The sequence below is a fragment of the Perna viridis genome, chromosome 3 (genome assembly GCF_037379345.1).
Source record: "Perna viridis isolate PV_CMFRI_1.1 ecotype Kerala chromosome 3, ASM3737934v1, whole genome shotgun sequence".
Lineage (NCBI taxonomy): Eukaryota > Metazoa > Mollusca > Bivalvia > Mytilida > Mytilidae > Perna > Perna viridis.
In genome coordinates, this window is record NC_142447.1 from 47,848,893 (window position 1) to 47,875,798 (window position 26,906).

Genomic DNA, 26,906 nt, shown 5'->3' on the forward strand with positions numbered 1-26,906 from the left:
AATAGTTGCTGAGATACACGAATGGCCGCATCCATTGACTGCTGCAAATGTTCTCAATTATTCTTGTGATACATTTATAGCTTACTAAAATGACAGACATTGAATCCCGACCAGAAGAAGTTGGTCAAATATTACTGAAGGTAAAAATGAAACAAATGCACCTCGGTTTGATGAAGGCTGTGAAACTAATCCATCCTTCATAATCATGGGTAGAGACTATAAAGAATCATTTCTTTGCCTTTGGTAAATTAAGGGTAATATTAGGAAGTATTAGCACAAGTCGAAGAAGAAACAAGGCACGTTGTGTGCTTCTTTTGCAGGATATGTATTCTTTTTTTATTGAAACTAAATGGATATAATGCATATGACATGTAGACTTGTGAAGGGCTTAATTGCAGTTAGGGTCTAAAGACTAAAATGTGTATAGTAAAACCTGTACCAACTTCTTCCCATACCCAAATAATGTTTTGCTAAAATATTCAGTCTTATGGTATGTAAAGTACTGAAAATTGCATGAGATACGGAAAATTCTGTTTCCATTCATTTCTAGAAAATGATGTATATTTTTAAATATTTCTTGTTTGATCAGTTTTCTGAAGGTCTAAAATGTGTAACCAGAGGTTACCATACCAAATTAATGATTGACTATTTCTCACTTTTCTATCTGAATTTTATGTTTTTTTTTTAAATAAACAAGAGGTTTAAACTTCACCTTATGACTTAAAGTTTTGAAATTAAAAAAGAAGTGATTGAGTTGGAATACAGTACCATACATAGCATCAATCGCCATACCAGCAAAGAATGAAAAAGAAAGTCTCACAAACAGAGTCATATGCGATTTTAATTTATCTACAATGAAAATTGCTTTATTCTAAAAAAAAAAAATTAATTCTAGTCTAACCATTATGTCATTTTGTAAATGTGTACCATCTCCCAGCTTGAAATATCATGTAAAAATGAAGAAATTGGAAATAGTATTCGGGTACAGGGAAAAGTTGGTCTAATATTCATTTTAGACCTTACCTTAATCACAGTCTAGATAATGGACTGATTCAGAAACTGTATTGCATTCTTGGATTGCCATTGTTCGTTAAGTTCCTCATTGATCAAAATGTATTCTTTATTATCTCCTCTCAGTAAGTTGTGCATCCTTCATTATGTTGTGGCGTATGTCTGAATTGGTGCAGAGGTTGCAGAATATCCCTTCATCTTCTTCATACTTTAACCCAAGAACTTAGAAAGCCATCTGTTGTAAAAGTCCAGTCTATGGTGTTTTTGTTTTCCTTGTTGTTTTACAACTTCATGTTTGTCCGAATCTGTGTCATTAAAAAATCATTTAGAGCTTTTAGATACATGTACAATACCCTTTCCAAAAAAGTATACAAATTAGATTGCTTTTCTGTGTCAGATAAATGCTGAGATTATTTCATTTCATTCCTTGACATGTTAACAGTGGAGAACCCTGGTTTTATATATACCGGTATGTACTTGTAGTTCACTTTCAGAAGGATCAAGCTTCTATATTATTTCCACAGCTCTAGGCTCATTTTGAGTGACCGTAAAGTTCATATTTTTTAGAATTTGAATTCCCAAAATTCAGATGAATTTAAAGACACTCATAATTAATGAAGAACATGATTTAGCCTTTCCACTTTGTATTAAGGAGGTAGACCTGGGGTAAAGGACATAACTCCCGAAATCAGTAATATGTTTGCATCATATTCAATTTCACCAAAGCATATATAGCTTTCATCTGAAATAGAATGAAATCAATCCAACTTACTTTGATGCTTGATGAGATTGATGTAAAATACTTTACACAAAGGTTCCAATGATTTGTAAGAGTTATGTCCCTTACCCTCAGTCTACCTCCTTCATACAATCTAGATCAAAGCACTTCATGCCAAAAATACCCCAATTTTACACTAGGTGTACATGGGTCACCCCTGCACAATTTTATATTTACTTGCCACATCTTCAATAAATTTGAATAATCACATCATAGAAGACTATATCTGTAAAAATAGCAAGAAACAAAATTGTTTGCCTTAAAAACATATACAAATGTACATTTTTTGGGCAATGCCACAACGTGAAATATGTTTGCCTTTATTAAATTTGAAATAATTTATCAGGTATTTCTAATTTCTGTAAAAAAGAAAGCTTTATTTGATATATATATGTTTACTAAAGTTTAAAGACCATTTTGAATACTTGATAAATCATGTGTTCATATTTCTTGAATAGTGTTGATGTTAAAACGTGTACATGTATTATTTTATTGTTACTCTAATTTATTCACTGTACTGTTTGATTTTTATGAGATAATAGTCTTGTAACCTGGCTATAATAGAATCTTTTGGTTTGCATTTTAAGTGTAAGCCTCTGCATTTTGTAGGTTAGAAAATGTCAAATAGATACATGTATATACATGATAAGCCCTTTCATCTTTACAATCATGCCTACCACTTCCCTTACCTGGGCTAATGTACATTTGTACATGTGATAAATTGAATATATACAAACAAGGCATACAAAATACTGGCATGCAAAAACTTGTATTCTGTTATAGAGTGTTAGGAGGAAAAGATGAAACTGAATGGTGAACTAGTTGCATTTAATGTTTCTGTGTATATTGCTTGTATATATTTAAGGATTGAATGTTTCATTGGCTTGCATAGCTCATTTTCTAATGAAGAGTGCTATGTCCAAAATGTGCAACTGGTCAATGCTTTTATACGCCAATGAAACATCAAAAATGAAATATTCAATTATTATAATTACATTTCATGTTTCTCTTATTGTATTTTAGATATACAAATGTACATTGTACATTGAAAAAAAGGCAATACACAGTGTTCAATAAAAGTAGTCCACTTGATTGTGGGCATGGCCTATATAAATAGCTCGAAAATGTACTTCATCAACTCATGGAACATCTGGGTTCTCCGTGAGCTTCTTTAAATTTATTCTCTGCTATGGTTGAAGAATAAACCCCACAATTAAATTGTCGTCTGCCATGACAGGCCATAAGAAAAATAATAAGGCACGATCTATTATTTCTTGTAATAAAAAATTGTTTAATGCAGGACCAAAATTTTCTTAAAATAAAAAGGCAAAATAGAAAAGTTGATTCTAGCCCCACCCCCCTTTTGTAAAAATCAAATGGTTACTCCCTAATCATATCTGCATACATGAATGCTTCCATGTCAGGGAAAATTGTGCGGTAAAATTTTCCTCTGTCGTTAAATTTTCATCCATGGAGAACCCTGAAACGTCATGTGTAAAAGCCAACGTTGTATTTAAATGATATGTACAGGATTATTTTTTGTTTGTTTGCACTGGCACATAGTGCCTGTAAAGTACATTTATATGTATCTGCCCTGTTTGAAAGTCCATTACTAAACTACAAATGTATGCATTGAAACAGCTTGCTGTGTTCTTGCATTTGTAAGAATGATTCAATCTTAAAATACAATTGATATAAACTTAATAACCACTTTTCCTTATGAATGAACTCTAAGTGATCAGTATTCTTGTTAGAAAATTATGGGAAAGAGAGTGATAAATATGATGACAAGCAAGTGTCTGTATTAAAGGGCATACATTTTAGTTATGTTGATGATTATCATAAATGAGTACTTTCATTTGTTCTAATCATGAAATTTGCATTGATCAATGGAATGATATATGGTTTAGATAAGGCTACCTAATATAGCAAAGTGAAATGGGAAACCTTTAATTGTTTCGATTGGAAGCTCAAGTACATTGTTTAAATGCAAGTTTACTGATCACTGAATACATTCATCATAAGAAATTACTGGGCAACCTGTTGAGGCTTTCTTTGGGGATCTGCTTGTAGTTGTGTCTCTTAATGTCAGAGATGTAGAAATTCAGGCTCCTTTTCATAATGTGAACTTACTACACTGTCCAGTAACTATTTTGTAAGACTAAATCTGATTTTAAGTTCAGTAAAAGTAATATGAAAGCATGGGTACAGTATGATTTACCTTATTTTATACCCTGAACCATGAAAAATAAAAGCTGAAATAATTTGAAGTTCTTAGTATTTTAGACTAATACATCGTTCAAGCTGAATGTTTGATAGTGGATTACAGTGTTTCATGTTATAGATTAATCATTTAACTTGGACTTGAGTGGGTGAAAACTACCTCAATTTTTTATAACAAAATAAGAGAAATGTCGGATGTTGGTGTTGAAATTTTGAATTTTCTGAAAAAGCATGAGTTATCAGCTGGTGACAAAAAAACAGTGTTCAGTAAATCTCGGCATAATGATGGAAAAATGATTCCACATAATAAATTAGCTTCAACAAGGTTGTCTCCCTCATTTGAGAAGAGACAACCACATCGAGCAAAGCAGCTGGGTTCTGCCAATACTGATTTTAAGTCTAGCAATAGTGAAGTCTTCCATTCAGATATAGGAGAAAATCAGCCTCCACCTGTCAAAAAACGGACCTCTCTTGTAGACAATCAGTTGATTGTTTCTTTGAGTAAGGAGCCTCTAGTTTATTCACACAGAGTCAGTGATTTCAAACCCATATTTAATTATGAAGAGGATAATACCAAATCAACTGTTAATACAGCCAGAGAAATGAATGATATTTTAAAATCTGTAAGTTCATAAATAATTGTCAAGAGATATGAGCAGTTTCAATCAGCAAATAAAAGGTATAATAGTTTTGCTGACATTCATGTGACAAGTTTTGGTATAATTTTGCTTACATGAAAATGAATTCCAATTTTTTTTCTTTTCAGATGTAAGGCTATTATCATGTGCATAGAGAAATATATTAGGGATACAATACAGTTTATGAATAGTCTTTTATTGTTGAGTTCAATATGATAAAAAAAAATCCTATCGTCTTTCTATTTTTTGGATCACATACTAAAATGATATTGACTCTTCTCACCTTCTGTGATTGAATTTTTTAAAAAGTAAGATTTTCTCATTTAGGGACAACAAATAGCATGAACATTAATAAATAGTGTGTGAAGATACTAATGTACTGGGGTGAATATTAGGTGATATGCACAATACTCTTACAGCTGCTGGGAAAAATATAGAACGTAGATAACTTTTTATATCAGAACACCATTCCAGGATGCAAATTTCTTATAATTATATGTATTCTCTTTTGATAAATCAGAGCTCTTGAAATTGAAATATTACAATTTTGAGGAAACAATCTTAAGATTTGTGGTAATCTCATTTTGAGACTTTGTTTATAGAACCAAGGCAAGAACATTCATAAATAAGAATATTATTTATTGTTCTGTAGAGTTACATCTAATAATTTAAAGTTTAAATTTATTTTGTAATTTTTTTTTATTGGTTTACATTCATTAGGTCTTCCAAAAGGAAATACATGTATTAGTATGTTGATCTATATAAAATACAGCTTTTGTTGGTGTAATCTAACTTTTTTTTTTCTGGTTATGCATTACTTTTTGTATAAATTCTATAACTTTTTAATGACCCATTGATTTATTGACAATGAATGTTCAAGTTTAAAAGTTTAAATTATTGATCTTTGTTAAAGGTATGTATTAACATAACTGAATTTAACTTCCCTACAGATAACCTCATACAAATGTTTTAAAATACCAGAGCTTTGTACATTTATGATTCAATGGTAAAACAGGAGGCTCATAGAGAGAATGTACTTTTTTGTGTTTATTTTTGTGGAAAGGGAAAAAGAGATTACTTTACAAAGTAGTGAAATTGACAATTTTTCAGAAATAAAATTGGAATAGAGGGTAACAGAACAGTGACAATTTTTAAAAAATCAAATTAAGAAATGGTATGAAGACACAAAGACATATCTATGACCAACATCTTCTGACTACGCATGATATCTGCAGAGGGGTTAAACTAGTTTATAAGACCTTACCAGTTCCCCTTTAACGTAAGGCCAAAATGAACTGAAGCACAGAAAATTCACTTGATAATACATCAAATATTCTCAAATACCGCAACATGCACAATATAGACAAAATGAGATATCCACTTAAATAATGCTTGCAGTTACACTGTTACTGAAAGCTAGCTCAGAACATGTTACACTGTTACTGAAGGCCAGCTCAGAACATGTTAAGAATGACAATATCATCAAAACCAGCAGCATTAGAAATTCACTTGATACTGTTTTTTGGTAAAATGATAACTGTGTGGTTGTGTTTATATCTTTGCATAATTATTTTGACTTTCATTTTCTCAAGAGCAGGGAATTACATTAATGAGATGAAAGGGGGCTGCACCTATCTATTTTTGGCTACCTAGAAGATTTATTGTAATGAACAAGGAGACAGCAATGTAATCAGTATCTCTATTTTTGGCTTCCTATAACACTGATTGCAATGAACATAGAGAAAGCAGTGTTTTCAAAACTGCATAACAAATACTTCTTATGATAGTTTTCTGCAATACAGGCGAAAATGTTTTTTTAAAACTGAAGTATCCTGCTCTAACTGAAGGTCATGATTATTAGTATCATAATTCATTTCCTTATTTTTCAGGTACAAGATGATTTGCGGCAGCTTCGTGAAAAGATTGCACAGGGTGATACAAGTAATATCAATATACAAGACTTAGAGAAAGCTTTAGTTAAAACAGAAGAAGGATTACAGGTATTCTATTTCTGTTTATGTTTTCTCGGAAATATTTGATTCAAGGAACAAGTTCAAGTTGTATATTGATAAGACAGCAAACAAAATATACTTTAGTTGAAACATATTTATTGCAAAAAAGTAATTCAAAATATACACTACTATTATCCGTTGGTATTCTATTATATAGAAACCCACTAATGTACATTGGTTATTTGACTTCCTGTATTATAAAATCTCAGGAACAAAATAGATATGCAACAACAAAAATCAATATTTCATTTTATTTTGTAATTGTACTGTACTAAATTTCATAAAAAGGCTAGTTTTAGTACTGAGGAGATTTATAGGCAGTTAATTCATTGAGGATCAGGTGTGTATTCTGTTTTTGCTTTACTAAGTTTTGAGTTACAACTTTAAGGTTAACTTCTGAAATATTTTCATTTCAAGACCAAGACAGAGCAGATTATAAACCAGTACAATAATCAAGTACAGACCTTACCTTATGCTACAGCCAGTCGGTTTGACCAGAATGTATCATTAGAAACCACATTAGATCTACGTACACAAGCTAAAATAGATGATGTTAGAAGACTGTCTGGTCCAGCTCTACCCAGGCAAGGATTTCTGGTTATATATAGTAGACAAACTAAAATTAAATGAAGTAAAAATTGTTCATTGAACAAATCCAAGATAAAATCAAACCTATAACTCTGAATGTCAGTGACATTAGAATTAGATATCACTCTGTACTAAAATAGAAGTACACTTTTGAATGTCATAAAATTATTTTCATGTTATTGAATATACTAGTTCTGTGCATAATAAAATATTAGAACTCATCAGCTTCATTCATTACATGATTTATATAGAATTAGTTTCTGCTTTATAAAAGAAATAAATTGTATGATACTTACAGGGAAAGGCCAATTCAGCAACCACATCCACCATCAGGGTCTGGGGCCTTGCTCCCTAAAAGACAAACTGTACAGGTGTCTGGACCAACCCCTGGACAACAGGTATAGTACATGTATTACATACTCACAATGTATGTAATTTTCTGTAGTAGTGATAAACATATAGTGTTTTTGAAAACAAAACGGAAAAGACTTACAACTGGTAGACGAAGGTGCAATAGACATAAAATTACTAGAAATTGACAAAGCCTTACATTTGCCAGAAGAAAGTTAAAGATACACATTTATTGACTTTGTACTACCCATAGGTTGCTATTAAATTTTTCAACCTTACGTATGATTATATTACAGAGCCATAGGGAAGATGATTGTAGCCATTTTAAAGGTTGATAGGTTTGATTGCAATCAAGTTCAAATTCAGTTGGTATTACATAATTAAACCCCATAAATAATTGATTGAAGTAAGAGGATCGATTGTATTATGTTTTTATAGTAAGTTACTGTCAGATTCTGCATTCCTACTATTTCCACCTTTGGATCATTACCATGAGTGCAGAGTTTTTTATGAATGTTGTGATACTATTACAGGTACTCACAACCCTTTATGATCTTGGAAAAAGTAACATAATGCCTGTGGTTTTATTTGTTGGAGGACTGTTTACTCAGATAGAATGACTAAGTATTAAGTACTAGTATGTGAAATCAGTGAGGAACAAGCCAAATCCTGCTACCCATTAATTGTTAATTAATCCATGACAACTTTTTGGCCACTGAAAATGTCTAAGTGTAAATTTAAGTCTCTTATGGCTAATAGATTTGTACATGTAGTGGTAAATATGTTAGAAAAGGATTGTGTTATTTTGTAGGCTAGACATGTCTTAACACTTAGAACTGTGCTTAACCCACAAAACAAATACAACCGAGACACACTGAATGACAACTTTGGTATTGTATTACCACTTATTCAACAGAAGAAACAATCAAAGGTTTGTTAATGCTTTACAAACGTAGAAATATTTTCTTTAAAACTTGGATAGATAGTTCTACTGACATATGAGTATCAATTGATTTAACTTGCATATTAAAAAAAAATGAGTGAATTTGTTATGTACATGTAGGTGACATTGCATTTACTTGTATTTACTTGCCCCTGGATAAAAGCCCTCAAGGACAAAAGTCCCCCATCTTATAATAAGCTTAATGTTAATGTAAAAATATATACAGTGAAACTTCTCCAAACCGGACCCTCAGAAAACCGGTCTTCCCTTCAAACCAGCCGGTTTCAAAAGTCCTGGCCAATATACCTTAAAACCTGTGTGTTTTGTCTTCAATAGACCGGCCATCCCCTAAAACCGTACATCGGCCTGTTTTTCACAGTTTTAGTTACATATTTCAAATAAAAACAACCTCTCAATTCCAGCTGCCTGGTTATTGCTCACCTGTAATAAGTGTGTCAACAAAACTGTAAATGATTACGTAATATTATGTAATTAATAATTCATTCACTGACCGGTTTTCATTTCATCAGTGGACAGATGATAATTGAAAGGGACAGTAGTTAAAACAACAAATTTAATCCAGACATTACATTTTGTCACTGTTTGGCTGTTAATTGGTGTGTACACACGTCAGACAGCCGGGTCATTTAATCGTACGATCTTTACGATCTTTTAACTGTCTATTAATGTGACCTGTGCCCAAGCCTAAACAACGTAGGGGTGAAATTATTAGACTTTGTTGATAGGTAATTTACGAAAACAATACAAATAATTGATTACCATCAATAGCTCTTTGATCTTTAATACACATTCTTACAAAACCGTGAACATTATTTTGTCGGCAGTATTGTTTGTAAAATCAAATCTTTACAAATGATGCAAGCTTTGAAATGTAGTGAAAAGCGAAAAATTTTGAATTGGCATTAAACATTTTTTGACCAACAAACTGACAAGGTGTAGGTTTATAGAACACATTAATGGAAACAGCTCTTAGAATGCATTGCTATTTTTCACAAAACCGACCACCCCTATAAACCGGCTATTTTTTCTTGTCCCAGTGGTGGCCGGTTTTGAGAAGTTTCACTGTATTTATTTTTGTATGTTTGGGTTTTTTGCGTGTATTTTAAAAAAAATTCTATTTGGTATATTTAGGAAGTTTCTGTCTTGTAATAAAATGGTTCATTTCTGTGTATTTATTTTCAAGGGTATACTCATTTTATATTTGATATTGTATTTCTTATTACCAGAATCATTTGGAATTTCATCAATGAAATGAGAAAAGCTGACGGTAATATACTTTTTAAAAAGAAAACAAAATGTCTGTTTTTTAGATATATTTCCTTTTTAAAAAGTGTATATTTGACAACTTTATCATTTTATTGACAAAATATTGTCTTAAAAAGAAACAAATAGTTAAAATGTTAACTGTTTAATTATTGAAGCACTATAATATTCAACTCAATATAATCACAACAGTTCCCAGTTCGTGTTCACTTCAAATTACAAAATATAACAGTTCAAAGCTAATATTTCATTAGCATTTGAAGTTACAGTGTTAACATTTTAAAGTTGCAACACTAAATTGTACAACAAAATATGGTCAAAACAGTTCATAGTTTTTTCTCATGGGGGTGGAGGAGGGGGGGGGGCTTTTGTCCTAATCGCTGTATTTACTAGATGAGTGTGATTAACATTTTAACATTCTGTTCAAATACATGAATAAATATTTCAAGCAAAGAAATGTGGGTGATATAAATACTAAACAGAACTTTAGTTTAGATGTTTCAACATAGAAATGAATTTATATGTTAATAGTTTTCTGATTGCTTTTCACAGCCTTTAGGTAAACCTCTCTTAGGATCAACAATAGAACCTCTAGCCGTTCTACCTCGAGCTAATAGAGTTGATCCACAGGTATTAACTATTTTTGCATTGAACTCATTAAAAGAAATCTAATAACTCAGTTACTCTTAATAGACACTTTTTAAGGTTGGGTTTGTTTCATTGTATCAGACAGTTTATTTTCATTGTACTTCATTTTTGGCTACTGCCATAATACTAAAAGTATAGACTATTTCCAGTGACAATTTTATGTCAAATCAAATTCATTGTGATGTTTTCTGTGTCAATTTCTGTTGATATTCTGTATTTACTATGGCTTTCTCAGAATTAACATGTTACCATTTAATAAGATGAGATTTTTATTTTTAAAAACAGCTTGCCCCACCAGCCATAACAGAAGATGATGCCAGGAAAGGGATTTTAAGTTTGATAGAGAGAGGCTTGATACCTCCAGCAGCACAGTTGACCTTAGACCCTTCACCTGTTAAAAATAAACTTGTTACTCTTCATGATCCTCAAGATAGGTCTAAACCTCCACAACAAACAGGTAGGTACAATCAACATCATATAGAGATGGAGGCTAAATATTTACAAGAGTAGTCAAAATCACATGGTATTACATAATATGAAATAAAATGTATATGTATTGTAAAGGCATATAATATACTTGCTGCCTATAACTCATATATCTAATGGACAAAATAAAGGTAGAGCATTAAAGATGCAATTTTAAAATGATTTTATTTTTTTAGATATATTTTGATCAATATTCCCTTTTTGTTTCTCAGAACAAGTAGCTAACTTAGCTGGAGTTAAACTTGATGTCAGTACAAAAGGCAGTACACAATCTGACAATATAACTAAGATTCCTGTTGTACCAGTTAAACCTAAATCAGCAGGTAGTACAGAGACCAGGACACCCTCTGCCAAATCAAGGGCTACTTCAATACCACAAGTCAAAACACCAGCATCAATGAAAACATTTGAGATGGTTTACACACAGCCTATGGTAGGTACTATGTTTATAGCTAAAGAAGATTAAAACAGTTTATGGCTTGTCTTTTGAGTTTGTGGTTATAAGCTTTTTAATGTCCTGTTTAAATGCTGTTGCAGTGCTAATAACTTCTTCCCATCAATGTAATTAATAAAGATAAATTTAATTACTGATAACATGCTAGATCTCCTATTCAGTGGCCAGATATTTAATGCTAAGAAAAGTAAGGGAAATAATTTATGATGTTTATTATAGAGCCGTTACTATGGGGTAAGGATAACAAATTATCCAGTTTTCTCACATATTATATATTGGCACAGAAAACCTCTTTATTCTGATCTTAATTCTATATGTATAACCTTATCTTCACTTTTCTGTCATTGTGTGTGCTATTTTTTTTAACTGTTGTCACTACCTGTAAAGATTAGAAGAATTCAGACATACATTTATTGTACTGTTGAACTTCATATTTAAGATGTTTGAGTTTTCATTTTAACATTTTTTTAATTTATGTGTTGATAAAAGTGTATTGAGATGTTTGTAAGGAATTATTTCAAAAACTGAATTCTGAATGAGATGTGAAATCAATGAAATATGTGATTATTGATATCACAGCTAGTTGTTCTTCACATTATATAATCTTGTTCACTCTATAGAAATTTGTTATTTACATTTTTACTAACTGAATTACCTTTTTACTGCTGTCTTTATTTCAGCGTGGAAGTACACCACAATTGGTACTTATTTTATTGCACCAAATAATGGGTCTGCACAAATATATAGTCTTCCTTTAGGGACAGTAGACAGGCCTTAGCTCACATTATTTTACCAAGTGAGCTCATGCCATCACTTTGTGTCTGTCTTTTGTAAAATGTTTAACATTTCTGTAATCTGCATAAAAACTATTAGTGAGATTTTAACCTAACTTGGGAGGAATAATGGTTATAAGAGTGTTTACTTATTCACCATTTTTGGTTCTGCTTGATTTAAAAAAGACAGCTGCCAGTGGCTACCTTAGCTCCTGATTAGCCAATTTTTAAAGATTAAGTTGTTCAAAATCACAGTTGATAATGTTTTAAAGAGTTGTTGACATCAATATCCTCTGTGAACAAAACATTTTTTTGCAGTTTAGGTGACTTAGCACATGGTTTTGGTTGCTCAAAGATGCCATTTTAACATTATATAGATGTCTATTAATACATAGCAATGGTTAGCCTACTCAGCAGAATTCTAGGAGGGCTATTACAAATGTAATACATAGCAATGGTCAGCCTACTCAGTAGAATTCTAGGAGGGCTATTACAAATGTAATACATAGCAATGGTCAGCCTACTCAGCAGAATTCTAGGAGGGTTATTAATACATAGCAATGGTCAGCCTACTCAGTAGAATTCTAGGAGGGCTATTACAAATGTAATACATAGCAATGGTTAGCCTACTCAGCAGAATTCTAGGAGGGGTATTAATACATAGCAATGGTTAGCCTACTCAGTAGAATTCTAGGAGGGGTATTAATACATAGCAATGGTTAGCCTACTCAGCAGAAAAAATTCTAGGAGGGCTATTACAAATGTAATACATAGCAATGGTTAGCCTACTCAGCAGAATTCTAGGAGGGTTATTAATACATAGCAATGGTCAGCCTACTCAGTAGAATTCTAGGAGGGGTATTAATACATAGCAATGGTTAGCCTACTCAGTAGAATTCTAGGAGGGGTATTAATACATAGCAATGGTTAGCCTACTCAGCAGAAAAAATTCTAGGAGGGCTATTACAAATGTAATACATAGCAATGGTTAGCCTACTCAGCAGAATTCTAGGACGGCTATTAATACATAGCAATGGTTAGCCTACTCAGTAGAATTCTAGGAGGGTTATTAATACATAGCAATGGCCAGCCTACTCAGTAGAATTCTAGGAGGGCTATTACAAATGTAATACATAGCAATGGTCAGCCTACTCAGTAGAATTCTAGGAGGGCTATTACAAATGTAATACATAGCAATGGTCAGCCTACTCAGCAGAATTCTAGGAGGGTTATTAATACATAGCAATGGCCAGCCTACTCAGTAGAATTCTAGGAGGGCTATTACAAATGTAATACATAGCAATGGTCAGCCTACTCAGTAGAATTCTAGGAGGGCTATTAATACATAGCAATGGTTAGCCTACTCAGCAGAATTCTAGGAGGGTTATTAATACACAGCAATGGTCAGCCTACTCAGTAGAATTCTAGGAGGGCTATTACAAATGTAATACATAGCAATGGTCAGCCTACTCAGTAGAATTCTAGGAGGGCTATTAATACATAGCAATGGTTAGCCTACTCAGCAGAATTCTAGGAGGGTTATTAATACATAGCAATGGTCAGCCTACTCAGTAGAATTCTAGGAGGGCTATTACAAATGTAATACATAGCAATGGTCAGCCTACTCAGTAGAATTCTAGGAGGGCTATTACAAATGTAATACATAGCAATGGTCAGCCTACTCAGCAGAATTCTAGGAGGGTTATTAATACATAGCAATGGTCAGCCTACTCAGTAGAATTCTAGGAGGGCTATTACAAATGTAATACATAGCAATGGTCAGCCTACTCAGTAGAATTCTAGGAGGGCTATTACAAATGTAATACATAGCAATGGTCAGCCTACTCAGTAGAATTCTAGGAGGGCTATTACAAATGTAATACATAGCAATGGTCAGCCTACTCAGCAGAATTCTAGGAGGGTTATTAATACATAGCAATGGCCAGCCTACTCAGTAGAATTCTAGGAGGGTTATTACAAATGTAATACATAGCAATGGTTAGCCTACTCAGTAGAATTCTAGGAGGGCTATTAATACATAGCAATGGTCAGCCTACTCAGTAGAATTCTAGGAGGGCTATTACAAATGTAATACATAGCAATGGTCAGCCTACTCAGTAGAATTCTAGGAGGGCTATTACAAATGTAATACATAGCAATGGTTAGCCTACTCAGCAGAAAGAGGAGGGCTATAAATGATTTATTTCTTGTTCTGCTTAATCAAACAATATTATCAGTAGATTTCTAGATTTTCCAGTTGAGCGATTAACACTCTTTAGAACCTCTAGTGTAATAGAACATCAACTTAATTCAATCTTTACTTTCATTGGTTTACATGAGTATCTCACTATATAGGTATTTTGGTTGACACATGGTTAAGGCACCTCAGTTATACCATTCCTATTGATATCTGTGTAGTAGTAAAATATGTAGAACCTTAATGCTTAACTTCTGTCTCTATACCAGAAATTATGTTTATGTTTCTATTTAATATACAAGTAAATGTACAATATAAAATAATTCAGTATATATACATATGAATCCTTAGTGTAGGTTAAATAACGTGTTATGATATACATTTCTGATAGGATGGTTAAATGAATGAAATTAAGTTTATTGATACATCTAGAACAGTAAGGAGGAAGTATCCCAAAAAGTAGGTCACCTTTCCTGAAAATTTATTTATATATTACCTTTATGTGATGAAGGATCAGTGTTTAATATGTGCATCATTACTTCTTACAGACTTAGAATGTCAAGGTCAGAAACAGTTAAATGTTGTGTCTATGGAAACACCATTGTGTACACTGTCTATACACAATTCATAGATTCACTGATTAAGTTGCTTAAGGCATTCAGGTTGCATGTGATATTTTTGTTCAAAATCTGAAACAAAATAACTGGCCATTTAATGCCAAGGAAAGATTCGGTTTATTATTTTTTAGTATTTGGTTGTCCGTATTATATACAATATTGTCATTCGTATTATTTTTCTCACATGCCTTAATTCCTATTACTGATGAAGTATTTAGACAGTTATATTTCCTTACAGTTGTAGAATCACACAGAATTCTTAACTGTTATGTAATATATCTCAATATGCTGTTTCTCTGACAATTTTGTCACTTTTAAAGGTTCAGTTACATGTATTATAATGAATTTTGAAATCTTAAAATCTTTGACAAAACTACCCATAGTTTTTAAATTACTTTTATGAATGTCTTCTCACTATTTTCAGACACAAAATAGTCATTATTATATATGTATGGTACATATTTATAGTTCAACAATGTCTTACAGAATTATTAACAAAAAAATCTGAAGTATCAGTTCTAATGTGTTATGAAGTGTGCATTTAAATATTTGAAAAAGGAAGATAAATTTTGCCTGTACAAATAATTTTAAGTACGATGTAAAATAAAGTTACAGATTGTAATGTAAGGTTGAATTGAAATAAGTGTGTAAAGATGCTAGAATGACTTTTATACCAAATTGTGATTTTTGTTACAAAAAAAAACACATTATCTAATTAATTGTATCATTTTCTAGCCTCCACCAACTACCCCTGCCAGTGGTGATCAGAAACAAATCATGCATAGATTTGCCATACAGAATGGTAAAGTCCGGGATACTGCTGCTGATTATATGGCATTTAAACAGCATTACTGTTTATCATGGGGCAGGTCTGTATAAATAATTTGATTTGTACAAAGCCTTCTGATTGGTTAGGTCTCTTTTGGCAACATAGATTATTTTGTATAAACTAGCTACTGTGACATCATTAATGTTGATTGGGCTGCTGTCCCTCACTATAATGTTTAGATTAACAGTGAAATCTTCAATTGGACTGGAATCAATGAAAAATTAGAATGGTTTTTAGTTTTTGACAAAGTTGTGGTTGGATAACCAACATTGTGACAATTAACACTTATTCATAAACCACTGTGCAATGCATGAAGTGTAAACTGTCCCAATGTTGGTTACATTGCATGACTTGGTCAAAACTAAAAACAATCCAAAACTGTCTATTAAAGGGCAGATCAATCGCTTCTCATGGTTTTTTTTTTGTATTAAAAAACACATGTTCACACACTGAAGAATGTGTAAAATCTTTGCATAAAACATTAAACCCCTTTTGTGTTGATTTTATACAATATTTACCTGTACCCAGTAATTACTTTTAAGCTCAACTGGCCAAAGGCCAAGTGAGCTTATGCCATCACTTGGTGTCCACCATCGTCGTTGTTGTGGACATATTTTTAAAAATCTTCTCCTCTGAAACTACTGGACTGACAGGTTTTAAACTTGACATGATTGTTCCTTAGGGTGTTCTGCACAAAATCATTTTTGGGATTTTTGATCCATGAAAAAACATGGCCACTGTTACTAAAAATAGAACATAGGGATCAGATTGCAGTTTTTTGCAAATAACTCAAAAAAGCGTTGCCTTCAGCAAATTTCTGGCAGGGTAATTTTGTTCAGCATTATGAGATGGATCTATGCCAAAATTTTCAAAACAATTGGTCAACTGATGTAGGAGTTACAGCCCCTGAAACAGTTTTTTTTGCATTTTTCGCATGTGCAACTTTGAAAATCTCTCAAAATCCAATGTACAGAATTCAGTGAAACTTGGCACTTATGTTCCTTAGGGTATCCCACACAAATTGACCGTTCGGATTGTTGACTTATGAGAAAACATGGTCACTGTTACTAAAAATAGAACATAGGGGTCAGATGGCAGTTTTTTGCAAATAATTCAAAAACCATTGCCTTTAGCAAATTTTTGGCATAAGGTAAAATTTTTAAGCATCATGAGAAGAACCTATGCCGAAATTTTCAAAACCATTCATTGACTAATGTAGGAGTTACGACCCCTGAAACAGTTTTTTTTTTTTGTTTTTTTTTTTCACAAGTACAACTTTGAAAATTTTCTTCTCTAAAACCATTTAAGATCATTGAATGAAAATAAGCGTAATAGTTCTTTAGTGTATTGTGCTCAAAATGACTGTTGTGATTTTTAATCTGTGAATAGATTTGGCTGCCTATACTAAAAATGGAACTTAGGGGTCATAAGACAGGTTTTTGAAAAAAATAAAAAAAATTGTTGCCTTTAGCAAAATTCTGGTTCAGGTCATGAAAATGCTATGAAAAGCATTTCTTGCATTTGACAATTTAGTTGATTTTAACTTAGCCTGTCTCATTCCTCAAGTTTTTCAAATAAGCAAATAGTTAACCAGGTGAGCGATTGGGGCTCTCTTGAGCCTCTAGTTATATAACACAGTTTCTCTGTTAATAAAAGATTTTATTGTTTTATTTACAGTATTGTCACAATGATGGGATATCTCCAGAGATTGCTCAACAAATATACAGTTCCTATTGCATTTATTAATGGTGACAGGTAGGTTTGTCTCTGATTTTAGAACAGGAAAATTTGGAAAAATGGTATCACTATGATCACTATAACAAGTAAGATTAAATCTTGCTTTTTAGTATGTAAACAAAATGCAACAAAGTTGAGGATGATATAATGTTTTTGATTCATCTGTCATTCAGTGTATCCATCAGTCCTGTTCTCATCATTGTTTGTCCATGAAACTACTGACCAGAATTCCCTGAAACTTGAAAATATTATGGATACAATATGAAGATGTGCATATCAATGGTGTATTCCAATTTCAGTTGAATTAGTCTTTCAGGGTTTATGTCCCTTTGTTTTGTTCTACCAACAGTTTGTCATCCCTTCTTTTCTGATATAGCTGGCCTGAATTTCATGGAACTCTGTAGACATTGAGTACACAATATTTAGATGTACATATAGTATTTTTCAAAACACAGTTATACTTATAATTATTTTTTTTATTTGATATTGTTTGATTAGAAGTTACAACCAAAATGAATAATTCCTTGTTTTTAGATTAGCTGATTTGGCTCTGGAGTATGAATTAGAAAAGGCACCATCAATGATAGAATTACTGTCTGTCATTATCAACAGGGATGATGTAGAAAATACCATCAATAAACCAGTAAGTAAACCTGATTTTCTTTCTCAAAAAAAGTGTAACAGCATCTGTTGAAGATAATATTCAGTAGACAAACTCTAGTATTATACCTTTTGATACCAACTTGTATTGTTCGACCATAAATACAAAGATCAGACATTTACATTTACAATTTCTGCAATAACATTAACAATAATAAACATAACTGAATTATAGTGAAAAACCCATTGTACTTCAACAAATGTGACTAGACTTAACCTGATAGAAAATACCATTAACAAGGATAAAAAACTTACCATTACTTCATATCAAATGCTCAATATGGCATTATTAAAACTGTCATTCACACTTTACTTTTAACTTTAAAAATTCCAAATACAAATGAAAAACAATAAAGGATACCGTGACATGATAATGCTGTATTTTCAATTAGGATTGCATTGTTAAATTCATACCTGATGAGAAACCATCAGGGCTTACAATATGTTATACTACTATATAGTGAGCTATGTACAAATGAAGTGATAAACTAATAGCATGTAAACTAAATCTAAATGAATACATGAAAAGAAGAAACAGGAGAAATAACATTACACAGTAAACCCGAATGAGCACATGGGTTCAATGGTTTCTTGATATTTTGCAGTAAATAAAGCCATATTTAGATATTGTCAAACAGTAAAAAAATATTTTTGTCTACAAGTGATTCCAGGTTCAATTTGTTTTTTTCTGTTGTTAATTGAGCCTTACTGAAAACTAAAAAGTGTTGTTGTAATAGAACAAAAAAGACACTTAGTCGTGAACTGACAGATGTTAAAGGTAATCCTAAATTAAATAAAATTTTATTTTAAATTTTGTCAAAAAGTTCTTAATGGAGATTGTTTTGCTAGGGGAGACAATACAGGAGTTCTTCAGGACAAGACATTGCGGCCACTAGGATTCAGTCGGCTTGGAGAATGTTTAAAGACAGAACAGAATATCTTGAGTATAGAAAAAAGAAATGGGCTGCTGGTGTTATTGCTATTTCCTGGGTCATGCATATCAAAATGTCTAAAGTTAGGGAGCAGCTCAAACAAACCAGAGATGACAATTTAGAGGCATTCAGAAGGAGGGCAAAGGTAAATATTATGCTACATAGGATGAAATATGAGTAGTGAATTTTATAAATAGTAAATTAGCATTGGAAGATTCTGTTTGTGATTTGGAAGTTTTGAAGTATTAGAATTTTACTGTATTGTATGTATTATACATGTATTTAAACAACACTATAACAAGTAATTTGAAAATAAAAGCACTTACCATACCTCCTTTACTCATTGACTCCTTTTGCCTGTTTCAATACAAACTTTTTACATAATGTTGTCTAAGAGCCTAACTTGTGTCTCGATTATACTCATGCACACATTGTGGCAATCTTTGAATAAAACCCACAAATATATATTAATGATTCCTAAGAAGCAATTGGAATCAAAACTAATCAATAGCCTGATATGAATAACCTTGATTGTAGCCGAATGTTTCAATAATTAAGCGTTACACAAAAATGTAAGAAAACTGTAAATCTATGGTAACTATCCCATATATTGGAAATACACCCAGGGCAAGGTAGAACAATTGTTACCTAGATAATTGATGCTCGATGTCATTTCATTAAATATGTAATGTCACGGCGGAAAATTTTCAGATTAATACATGTATCATAAAAAAGTGAGTTGTGTTTTTGATTAATTTTAGTTTCTCATCTGTACTGTAAAACTGTAAAAACTTATTTATTATAAACTTATATATAATTTTTTTTCCTCTAGAAATTTGCTATGTCTTGGGATAGGATAAAGAAGTCAAGACGTGTGATTATTCACATTCCATCACTTGGTTTATCACAGGGTATCAGAGATAACATAGCTGATTTCTCCATTAAACAGAACACACAAATGTCTAGACTCTGTGATATAAGAGGTAATATGGTTTAATCAAATTAGAACTCTGATTTGTTACTCTTAACAAGTCACAGTTACAATCTAATAATTTGAATAGTTTCTTAATGTATTGCTTTTGTTTGCTTATAACTCAATATTAATAACATCACTTGTATTTTCTAACTTACAAAAAAAAGGTCTTTTTTTCAATTTCTGTATGATTTTTTTAATAAGTAAAAGCCTTGAAAATAAATGAAATGATTTCTTAACCAACATGACACAGAAAGTTTTTTTATTCAGACCCCAATGTGGACGTTATATTTGTGTCTCCTGTACCTATACATGATGAGACTGAGCAGTACTACTCCAAACTTCTTGGTCTGAAGAATGCTGTCGACAGTGGAGAGGTAGAAGACCAGGCTAATATGGGTGAAAGATATCACATCATTACGCCAGAGGCTATAAACAGTTTCCAGGTATAATCATACAAGCATCATGTTAAAATATTATTAGCAATATTGTTTGGAGATGTTTGATGAATGGGAAACACTTCAATTTTGTTGAAGTTACTTTATAGTTAATAAATTTTAGCAATCCAAGTAGTATTCATATATTGAAATTAAAGAATAATGAAAAGCAAGCGAAAAATAGATAAAATTTTCTGTTTACCTGACAGATACTTTATTTTTAAGGGTCACCGATTTTGTTTGTCATCATTATTGAAGTACAGTCCAAGAGCTCTTAGAAGAATCAAAACACTGATTAAAGGAAGAGAAGCTTACATTATAACAGGTGTTCCACATAAGGATGATTTAGCTGTAGCAGATTTTCTGGAAGTTCCTATACTGGCACCAGAGCCTGAGGTGGCACATTTATACTCTACTAAGTCAGGCTGTAAACGTATTTTTGCCAGTGCTAACGTTGACATGCCTCCAAGTGAATATGACGTGTATAGTCTTGGACAGGTAAAAGCTTTATACATGTTTATGAATAGCTAATAAGAATACATCAAATTAAGAAAAAATGAACCCAAGAATTAAAAGGTTGTTAATACCTAGGACAAAAATTTTCATTCTTGAGATTAGATGATATTCGAAGACAAAAGTACATATATAGTATTTTTTTGTGATTGTTTTATTTTATCAACATACATGTCATAAGTGAACTGTTATTTATAAAAATAATAATTTATTTTTTTTTCCCAGTTACATGAGAGCTTGGCACAGTTGGTAACAGAAAATTTGACAGTGAGGCGATGGTTATTCAAACTGGATGATGAATTTGATGGACGAGGGATAGCTTATTGTGACATTGCTGATCATTTGCAATGTTACCCATGGGCATTGAAAGAATCTAGAAGATATGGTGATAAGTGGGATCGAAAATGGGCACAGGTAACTTTTATCATTTGTTGTATTTTGTACCAAATAGCTACTTTGTAGTGTTTATTATAGTTACCGACTCAAAATAGCAGTAAAGCAAAAAATGCAGTGGGTAAAGGACTTTGGATCTTAACTTTTGTTAAATCATCCTTCAAAGATAAAAAAAAAATGTTTAAAAAAAAAATCAAATTGTTATGCAAAGTACAAATATAACTGTAGCATACCAAATGATGTTGTATTTCTTTTTTTAGGAAGCAGCATACATTAAGATCCATGCAGAAATTCCAGAAGTGCTTGCTACACATGCCAAACCTGTCAACACTAAGTTATTTCCAACCTGGGATTCTTTCTTAGATGCATTCTTAAGTCAAGGTATAGTGATATTACTGATTAATGGAAATATGTTGTAAGCTAGCATTAGATTTTATTTCATTTATTTTCATGTTTTATATCCTACAGATGTTTTGTTAACATGCTGACATATACTTGCATTGATTCAGAAAAGTTCCTGCGTATCAGTTTGAATGAGCACTGGTCTAATCGGAAAAAAAAATGAATTCCATGTTTCTTCTGTTTGTAGGTGGTGTAATAGAAGCCTGTCCACCATCAGATACTACAACAACTATAGCTGTAGATATGTTGATAGAACCTACGGGGAAGTATAATATAGTGTGTCTTGGTGATCAGATCCATGCTGACTCTCCATTCAGCTGCTGGGGAGTCTCCATACCACAGTCCTCAATAGAACCTGAGGATCTAAACAGTGCCTGCAAGCGTGTAGCTGAAGCTTGTAAATCAAGAGGCATTCTAGGGCACTTCTGTGTGGACTTTATCACATTTATTGATCCAAAAACAGTAAGTGAAAGTACATGTTACCTTCAATTGTATAAAGTAATATACATTGTAGTTTGGAGTAGAATAATCAATATACATGCGAAAAGTGATTTAGACTATGCATGTGTAAATGTCTTTAACATTAAACTAGAGTAATAATATGACTTCAGTTTTAAGTTCTGTTTTGCATTTATGTGTTATTTTTTATCTACATATGTGTATTTTATTATGACAATACAAAAACACTTTTCAAAAGCTCAACCATGAGTATCAAATACAATATTTTGTTTTTACTCAGACTTAAGTCAAGATTCCACTTAAATCATACCAGTTTTCACTTTTTTTTTTTTAGGAAACTCAGAAGTTATGGGCATTAGACTTGAGCTTGCACTACAGTGATAGTTTGGCTATGTATCAGTTAATGCAGTATGTTAGTAATGGTACTTTAGATACTACTACACATGAGTTTAATGTACCTACTCCTAAACAGGATATAACTAAACGAAGGAGAAGGAGACTAGCAGGAGAAAAGGAAGAGGTGAGTATTGGTCACGGTCATGTTTATCTGGTCCTTATCACTATTTACTGTAATGAACAATCAGATGTTGCAATGCTAGTACTGCTTGACAGTGAAGACTACTATCTATGGAATTTTCTTATTTTTAATATCATTCTAGAAAGTGACTGTTTTTCTATATGTATAACTTCTGCTGCAGGGGATATCTAACCAATTTAAGTTATGTCTATTCTACTTCATTTGTTTGTTTTAGGGTCCACCAAATACTAACAGATATGGTGTAATGAGTACCAAGTTATTACATACCAACTTAGCTGTTGTTCACTATAGTGTGTTCTTCCAAATGTGCCGCGCTCATGGTATTGGATATGATATTAAGGTATTTACTGCAAGTTAGGAAAATTTTCTGACCTTTTAATGAACTGGAAAAACCTCAAGTTCTTTGATTTTTTAAAATTATAAGAATGGAACTTAATCTCTGTAATCATTTCAGCTGACATCTTCACTGGAGCAGTGATGTTGGTCTTTTCTAATTTTTTTTCCATGTATGATCAACCAAACTTTTCTGGCATAAGAGGGGCTTGGCCTCCCATCATTTATCCACCTAAAATTTCTCAACACTTTTTTAAACGTAAATTAAAATATTTGTTGACTTATTATTATTCTGAAAATAATTTTGTCATGTTTTCAATGTGCTACTCGTATCTTCTTCTTAGTTTATACAACATTGTGTTTACAGGAGAAACAGGGAACTGTGTTCACATTGATAGACAGTACTAAGAGAGAACGACTTGGCATGTTGTAAGTACACATCATTATTGTAATAACACATAATTCATGAATTTTAAGACGTATCATCATAAGAAATATCATCACAAAATATGATGATATGTCTTACAAAGAATATCTGGATTCAAACATTGTAAAATAGTTTCAGCAGTTGACTTGTGCATTTAAATCTTTTTTTATTACTATTTAATGTTGTCATTCCTATCTTTTTTTCACAGGACAATTGGTGATGATTTGAAGTCATCATTGGCCAACTTTGCTAGAAACTTGTCAACAATTCATCATGAAATATCAGCACCAAACATGCAGGGTGAAACTAATTTCAAGGTTTGTAAATTCATTCCTTTGTTGATATGATAGATAGAATCGTATTTAAGAATTTTTTTAGTTCAGTGATAATTTTCCAAACTGGAAGTACTATCTTAAAAGTAATGGTTTCTTTTAACAAAACAATTTGTGATTATTAGATGAAGTTTTCAGCAGCATATATGTCTTCCTGGTTGTTATTAAATGTATTTTTCTATGTTAGTATGGGTATTGGCATTTACATCCTGATGCTGTAGAGCATTCTAATGTTATTAAGGTAAAGTCCTGTGGAATGTTGGAGATAGATATAGTGCATAACATCTAGAATCAAAATCACTGGTCATATTTGTGTATTATCACAGCCAAAGAAATATGTATAAGAGGAATTTGCTTGTAGAAAAAAAAATGGAAATCACATATATAGGTCATGTTGCACAACAGGATGTGGGAATGTGTAATTGATGTACAATGTAATGTTTGTTATACTGCACCTGCATTATTGTGGAATGAATTGTTGGTACACAAAATAAAAAGTTGGAACTGATTCATTAATATACAAATAACATTTTTATGTTCTTGTGTGTGAATTTTAAAAATTGTCATCTAAACTTTTTCTATTTTTTCATCAACAACATGTACTTTTATTTTATATTTCTCTTTTAAACTTATGAATTGGAATTTATAGTATGACAAATCATTGATATGGCTCAAACCAAAATCTTCCTATATGTATATTGGTATTTTCTTGTAATTTTAGGGTGCTATTAAGGATGTAGAAGCCATACTAAACATTACCATTGAAAATGCTGAAGAGTATGAAGGTCAACAGAACCAAGAGACTTGAAACCGTCATATACATCTATATGATATTAGGTTGCAATAAGTTACTACCCAGTCCATTCCATATCTAAACCTTTGCATGGTTATGGTGGAGAAGGTTCATTATAAAGCCATGATTTCATATACTTGGTTATGATGCTATTATTTCATATACTTGGTTAAATCACGTATTAAGGAGTCTGTGATTTCACATACTTGGTTATGACACTATTCTACCAAACCATGACATGTGCCTTAAATGATAATGTGAGATCAATTTGTTCCTACCATCGCCACAGAATGTCAAATGTCATGTTGACATGGTTATAACTGGTTAAATTCTAACCAAAAATATGACAATGCTTATATAATTCATCAAATCAATCAAACTGATTTGGTTGTTATGCATTTATAACATAATTAGTTTATTGTTTTGTAGTTGATATTATCATTGCAAACTGTACCTGGAGCAACAAAACTTGTAGAATTTTCTAAACCCATCAAACTTCAACTGAATTGTTTTTATGTCACACAGTCGAGTGTATTTCCTTGTGTTTGAGTAAATTTTATAAGTTATGTGGTGGAAGGGCCAGTAGTGATAATGAACCTACAAACAATTGATAACTGTTGTATATTTGCTTTAATTTTGAAATATTGTGTCAATTTTATTTACTGTGATATTCTAATAGATCTGTGATAAATTTTACTTTCATTGTTATAATTCTTATGTAAATCCGTCCTCTGTAAGTATTTGAGATGCCTTTTTGGTCTTTATATATATTTTATATTTTACACTTATTTCTAAGTTATCACATTTTTAATCTGAGATATGTGAAGAAATTCTGTAGACTATTTTTTTGCTTTATCATTGGAATGAACTATTTTGTCAATTCACCAACTATTAAAATTTTCATATTCTAGACCAGTGATATATTTATTGCATAATAGGTTATGAATTATAATTGCTTTCAGTAAAAAATTAAGTATTTAAAAGCAATTATATTGGTGAAATTCAAGTAGAAGTTACCATGGAAGTTGAAAGATGCATTTTAAACGGAAGGATTTTTGAGTGGTTAGATTAATACATTTCAAGTACAAGGACATATAAATGCAGCATTTATTTCCAACCTTGCCATTCTTTAGGTTCTCAAAGTACATGTAGCTCTCAATTCACTGTATATGTAAGTTTCAGTTTTCTTCATTAAAACACCATTCTATAAATATATAACCAATTATTGATAATCTACTGTTGTATATAGTGTGCACCTTTCTAGTCATAATTATGTTCTGCACATTTAATTACCTGTTAATTAAATGCATTTATGGATATGTATTTATTTTTACCTTTCCAAGGTGCTGCAATGTTTAATGTTAATTTATTGTTTACTTTCTATTGATTCCATTAACTTTGGACCAAACATTTTAAGATGATGGATTAGTTACTTTGAAGAAGCCTATCAGTTTATGATTATTTGTGATTGATATATACTCTTTTAACGCTGTAAATTGTTTTTTGGTTCTGCTTTAGTTTTTTTTTCAGGTTGAACTGAAACAGCTTTTAAAATTATATTTTACTAATAAAAATTGTTAACATCTGGTTGTTTTTAGTTAGGGACATACATGTGTATCTGGTCCTGCTCCTATAGTTATTTATATATGGCCCCTAACCAGTTATTTTTATTTTACTTAAAAGGGACATTGAATTTATAGCATGCATATTCAGTTTTTGACTTAAAAGCCAAATTTAAACGATCAAGACCCTTTCTTCTCAAGACGATAAGTGCAGGGCCAGCCAGTTTAAGGCTGGATAGTTTATGTTTCTTGAATGGTCTGGGGGTTCTTAACTTACCTGGATATTCCATTAAGACCTAACCATCCAAATACATTTTATTTTATTTGTTATTTTCATGATTATAAAAGATAGCTTTACACATTAATCACATTCACACTATGACATGAAGTTGCATGCATGGTCGTGCTAAGTGCAGGTATATACCCATCCCACTGGTACAGAAGTATATATTGCACAGCAAAATTGCTTTTAAGTTAGGCCCCATCTACATGAAGCCATGCACCAAAGTTAAAATTAAAATTCATCTATTGAGAGAGCAAAGATAATTGCATCTAAAATATTCAGACAGTCAAGGTGATTCCA

General features: G+C 31.8%; 1 protein-coding gene across 9 annotated transcripts; it reads left to right on the plus strand.

Moving 5' to 3' along the window:
- Position 1: 1 nt before the first annotated feature.
- Positions 2 to 26,344, plus strand: LOC148622653 (IQ domain-containing protein H-like). Of its 9 annotated transcripts, none has more exons than XM_088572624.1 (26): positions 2 to 140; positions 6,540 to 6,650; positions 7,080 to 7,246; positions 7,549 to 7,648; positions 8,413 to 8,532; positions 10,381 to 10,458; positions 10,762 to 10,933; positions 11,175 to 11,395; positions 11,636 to 11,650; positions 12,097 to 12,117; positions 15,739 to 15,872; positions 17,510 to 17,587; positions 18,104 to 18,212; positions 19,079 to 19,306; positions 19,994 to 20,144; positions 20,405 to 20,580; positions 20,797 to 21,069; positions 21,310 to 21,498; positions 21,738 to 21,858; positions 22,067 to 22,341; positions 22,673 to 22,858; positions 23,091 to 23,216; positions 23,577 to 23,638; positions 23,845 to 23,953; positions 24,156 to 24,209; positions 24,690 to 26,344. In XM_088572624.1, the coding sequence occupies exons 1-26, from the start codon at positions 90 to 92 to the stop codon at positions 24,774 to 24,776; spliced, it is 3,414 nt and encodes a 1,137-aa protein (XP_088428750.1). In that variant the 5' UTR covers positions 2 to 89; the 3' UTR covers positions 24,777 to 26,344. The 9 variants fall into 9 exon arrangements, with proteins under 9 accessions (XP_088428750.1, XP_088428751.1, XP_088428752.1 ...); XM_088572618.1 differs by lacking the exon at positions 2 to 140 and adding an exon at positions 4,076 to 4,635; XM_088572625.1 differs by lacking the exon at positions 24,156 to 24,209.
- Positions 26,345 to 26,906: the final 562 nt, after the last annotated feature.

What these genes read in the sequence shown, in the direction of transcription:
- LOC148622653 (XM_088572618.1), top strand. Translation starts at nt 4,201, where the DNA reads ATGTCGGATGTTGGTGTTGAAATTTTGAATTTTCTGAAAAAGCATGAG. An exon ending in GTGGAAGTACACCACAATTG is followed by an intron (nt 12,118 to 15,738) that starts GTACTTATTTTA and finishes ATCATTTTCTAG; the next exon opens with CCTCCACCAACTACCCCTGC. An exon ending in AGGCTATAAACAGTTTCCAG is followed by an intron (nt 20,581 to 20,796) that starts GTATAATCATAC and finishes TTTATTTTTAAG; the next exon opens with GGTCACCGATTTTGTTTGTC.